The sequence below is a fragment of the Bidens hawaiensis genome, unplaced genomic scaffold, assembly GCF_021521415.1.
Source record: "Bidens hawaiensis isolate Kalapana, Puna unplaced genomic scaffold, B.hawaiensis_p1.1 tig00007270_1, whole genome shotgun sequence".
NCBI lineage: Eukaryota > Viridiplantae > Streptophyta > Magnoliopsida > Asterales > Asteraceae > Bidens > Bidens hawaiensis.
The window spans coordinates 1,226,463-1,231,437 of NW_027491503.1; the positions used below are offsets into that span (position 1 = coordinate 1,226,463).

A 4,975-nucleotide genomic window follows, 5' to 3' on the forward strand; every position below is an offset into this window, starting at 1 on the left:
CAAAAGATGACAAGTGTCTACAGTTATTTCCTTTACTAGAATATTTAGATGGGATTCTGTTGCATCAACACAAGTATTCGGTGGAGCTATTAAGCAAATTCAGAATGGCGAATTGTAAGTCGACGATTCCAATAGAGACCAATTTACACCTTTGGTTCGACGAATGAAAAAAGTGAATAGACAACTATATATCAAAAGTTGGTCGGAAGTCTCATTTAATGCTCACTAGATCGGATATTGCGTATATAGTAGGAGTGGAGTATTAAGTCGGTTGATGCAAAATCTAAAGAATTCGTACCTCGAAGCATTTTGAAAGGCATTAAGGTATGTTAAAGGAACACCTAGTTTCGGTGTCATGTTTAAGAAGGAATCAAAAATCAAATTAGTGGGCATCGAAATTATTATGCATGAGACTTAACTACTCGCCGATCAACAATCGAGTATGTATTTTTGGTGGGGTCATGAGCTATAACATGATGCAACAAAAGCTAAGTGTCTCATACCAAAGCTGAATATATTACAGAAACAATGGCAACTCAAGAGTGTGCGTCGTTAGTAAAGTTGAAGCTCACTATCATTTCATTAGAGAAACGGTACTCAACGGTAAAATCGAATTGGAGTATATTGAAATAAATTATCAAGAAGCCGATATGTTCACCAAACCATTGGCGAGTGTGAAGATGGTGAAATAATTGACTATGATATCATGATGAAGAATGCTAGCGTAGAGAGAGAGAGAGAGAGAGAGTATTAATCAAGTATAATACTTTTAGATAAGGGTGGTTCAGTTTGTTCTCATAGTATGACTTGGAGGAGATTAAGGGATTAATTTTTTTTATTTTATCTTTGTTGTGAATTTAGTTTAGGCTCAAGTTTAGAATCAAGTATGTTTGCGGGTATCATATAAACCCAACTATGATTTTAATTGTTTAATTGTATCTTTTTCGTTTGCCAATTAATAAGAAAAGAGATGCTCGCGTGTTTTAGTATCGTTTGTGCCTTGAGTGTTGTATTTGATTACTGAATTCACTTGTTCAAACGTAACACTTAACATATACAACTTAAAAGTTATACTACGCTCAACAACAAAAACAAATATGGCTATAGTTTGATATTATTAATCTCATAGAGACGAAAATAACACTGTTTTTCCTACAAATTGCCCAACTTAATGATATAACCAAGGCGAGCCATCATATACTTGTTACCTTATAGCCAATTATTACTCCCTCAACCTCTCGTATTTTTGCTTGTCTGATTGTCCTGTGGCTGCATATGTGCCCAAAACTCCAGCACAACAAGTGAAACAAGCACAACCCGCACACAATAATTCATCTGCACTTATAAAACGGTTGTTAGATTAACTCCATACGATTATTAGGATTGTAAAAACCAATAAAAACCAAACTTATACTTTGACCATCAAACTTATAAAAACGAACCTAAATTTTTTCCTTTTATACTTTGGCCATCAAACTTTCAACTTTTGTTATAAAATATTTTTTTGACGGTACTGTAATGAACCGTACGAATACCAACCGTGTTCCACCGTGTCCCCATCGCAACGTACCGGTATAAAGCAGCTACAAAGATAATTTGGATCATTTTGGGTTTCTGACGAAATAACCGGCGGGGCCGTAAAGGTTCCTTCACGAATCAAGTACAAGACCCCGCGATGTCTCTAACTAGTTTTGTTAATAAATGAACTTACCATCATATATTCTTGCATACATAAAAACAAAATTATAAGTAAATTAGTTTTCATTACATAGAAATTTATCCATTTCTTCTTTGCAGTAGTATTTATTTATATAAGATCGTTAATTTCTAGTTGGATGAGTATAGTTTGGATTATAAACACGAATGCATATATGAAAACACACACACACCACACACATATACATATATTACAAACCTCTTCGAATTTGAGCTTCTACTTTCTTTTGAAGAGTCAATGCCTTTTCGTGGTTGTGTGAATTCTGCAAATTAATCCATAATCACATGATTTTAGTACCGAAGAAATGTTCTAAATCCAGGTAAGGGATATTGCTCAACTAAAATAATCCAGTCATAGTATTTAGTTAAACTGTTTTGGAACTTGTTGACATTCAAAGTCTCAAGTTTATCTTATTATCTAAGTATATATTGTTACTATGATTATGAATAAGGCCTAATTGGTAACATGCTCAGTCTGTTTCCTTTTATCTAGTATTGTTTGATATTTCGGTTTGGTGTGTGTAATCTGATCTTCTATTACGTAAAGCAGACCGTTAGTAAAGCGCACGTTCCATAAAAAACACATAAACACATAAAGGAAAAATGATAAACCATCAGTTGATCATCCCAATTATTTGGCTGTGTTGCTTACACAGTAACACCCAAGAAACACATAAAGAAGTTGGATCCAAATTCAAGTGTGTGTTCATTGGCTATTCTCTAAACTGCAAGGCGTATAGATTGTATGACCCAGTTAAAAGGAGTATTGTCACAAGTATAGATGTCAAGTTGGGACTCACTTCAATGAAACCAACTTCGTACAATGAAGCGCCCAAGCATAAAGAGGCGTAAACAAAGAATACAAGCTTATAGGAAAACAACAACACATCATAGCTAAAGGATATTATAGAAGAGTGACCGGATGGCGGACCAAGGAAAAAATTTCACAGGTCGGTGTCATAATTTCAAGGGTCGGTAGGGATTTTTACATATATATACCTTTAAAAATAAAATTTCACAGAGGTCGGCCGACACCTACACGTAAAGTGTAGGTCCGCCACTGCCGATGATTGTGACCGGATTTCATAGACGAGTATGAATGTGACGACCATATGCACCGAAACGGAGTCCATGGCTCTGGTACCATATTTAAACTCTTAAGTTTGTGTTAGTGATGGTGTACATGTGGATTGTATTGTTAACTAGGGTTTTACAAGATAGAGTACTTAACCCATTTTACATAATACTTCCTTAACATTGACTAATTACAAATTGGCTTCAAGCATAAGCAGCAGAAATTGAGTCAATCTATTGATGTTGGAAAAAAAAAGTCCGGTCATACCTCGATGCAACGATTAAGAAGTTCCAGACTCTTGTTGTACTCCTCACATCTATAGTATCCGAGAGCTAGTTGATACGTTTTATCTGGCATTCGCTCGTTGTTGCTATTGTTGTCATTCTTTAAGAAACCTGTATCAATAGATGCGAGTTCAAATGAGAGAGACTAAATAGATCTCAACCATCCATTGCACATAATCCATTGACTTCAAACTATGAATCATGTGATTCCTGTATACTTAACGACTTCCAAGCCATTATATATGTAACAAATTCAGTAATTCATTAAAACCTAAAGATAATATCATAATAGCAAGATTCAGTTTAAAAGTTCATGCACCTTCTTCCAAGAGTTCTATCCCATGAAGTACATCTTCAACTTGCGTCGAGTGAACCAGGGTATACGTTAAGCGCGTAAAACATTTATCTATATCTTCATCGGAGGAAACCTTTAAAGCTGCATTATATTGATTATGACAGTCCTGAAGGAAGTTCTAAATTAAAAAACTAGACATATATATAAAATGAAACTGATATATTATTTTCTCTTACAAAGTATTATGCTTTCATGTAACATTATTGTTTGTCAGTATGAGATCAACAAAGATATTATACCTTGATAACAGATGGATCATCTATCCAACGGATCTTATGTTCTTTGGTGAAAATTGTTCTTAGAGGCTTGAAAAATTTTCTGGTCACAACCTGCATTTTTGTCCATCGCCTACCAAACTGTATATAAACAAAAGAAAAGATATTAATGAGCCGTGAGGAAAGAAAGATTGTAATGTAAAGATATTATTAAAACGATTAATCAAAAAGCTAGCTACCCAGTTTGATAGTGAGCCAGATGAGGTGTTTTGGGTGATATCTGGAGTTGCAGACAAGCTACCGATCATTTCCATGGTGATTGACGAGTCAGAAAGAGTCGTTGAAATTTGGTTATTATTAAAGTAAATAATGTGTTTTCGGATTGCATAATAAAGTCGAGCTTGTTGTTGACTTTTTTTTTTTGGCAACTTCTAAGCATTAACATAAAACGCGGTTATTGAAAATGCAATAAAAAAAAAATTAAATCTTTTACCCGATCTGCCGTTTGGTAAATGACTAAAAAGTAAAATCGCCGGCCTAAACTACATATGGCATTAAAAAGTTAATATTATTAAATTAGCAGCTCACCTGGCGCGTTGCGTCAGGGCAGGTAGGTAAAACTCAGGCGATGGTAAAACCCAAACGCTGTCAGTCACCAGTGTTAGGCGGTTTTCGTTACATTCGCTACGATGCTGAAACTAAAACATAATGTAGTGAGCTTATGCAAATTCAGTCGGTTTTCGCCACGTTCGTTACGATACCGGATTACAAAAAAAAGGAAAACAAATTGTCACTTGGTCGGTTTACGTTATGTTCGTTACTGTACTTGAACTATAAAATACAAAAAGAGAAACAAAACAAACAAACAAATTTTCGGTGACCACTAAGGTGTCGTAAGTGGCCCAATATCGTGGGTCCTTGCGGCACCAAAATCGTCATTTGTTATATATAATAATAATATAATAACTAGTTATTTACCAGTGCGTTGCGTGACAAAATCAGTTGGTTGGTGTATGGGTCGGTAAAACCCAAATGTTGAAATCAGGCGTCGGTAAAACCTGCTCGTTAGTAATTCCCAAGCGTTACGATGGTGAGTCAACGCAATTTGTGCAGTATCGGTTATGTTTGTTATGGTATGTACTAGGGGTGTTCACGGGTTGGTTTAAAACCGTGAAACCGTCCAAACCGGTCATCGGTTCGGTTTCATGGTTGGTTTTTTTTCTTAAATTTTGGTTGGTCGGTTTGAAAATATCAAACCGTACCAAACGGTTTGGTTTACGGTTTTTATTGAAAAATAACCGTATAAACCGGACCGGACTGTATAATTTAA

The 4,975-nt window shown here is 35.3% G+C and overlaps 1 protein-coding gene across 1 annotated transcript; it reads right to left on the reverse strand.

The window, feature by feature from the left end:
- Positions 1 to 1,001: 1,001 nt before the first annotated feature.
- LOC143634911 (mitochondrial fission 1 protein A-like) lies at positions 1,002 to 3,994 on the reverse strand. Its single transcript, XM_077102868.1, has 6 exons — positions 3,885 to 3,994; positions 3,670 to 3,786; positions 3,395 to 3,536; positions 3,059 to 3,186; positions 1,916 to 1,979; positions 1,002 to 1,335 (listed from the first exon to the last, which is right to left on the reverse strand). Exons 1-6 carry the CDS (start codon positions 3,957 to 3,959, stop codon positions 1,223 to 1,225), a joined length of 639 nt encoding a protein of 212 aa, XP_076958983.1. The 5' UTR covers positions 3,960 to 3,994; the 3' UTR covers positions 1,002 to 1,222.
- Between the last annotated feature and the right edge of the window lie 981 nt (positions 3,995 to 4,975).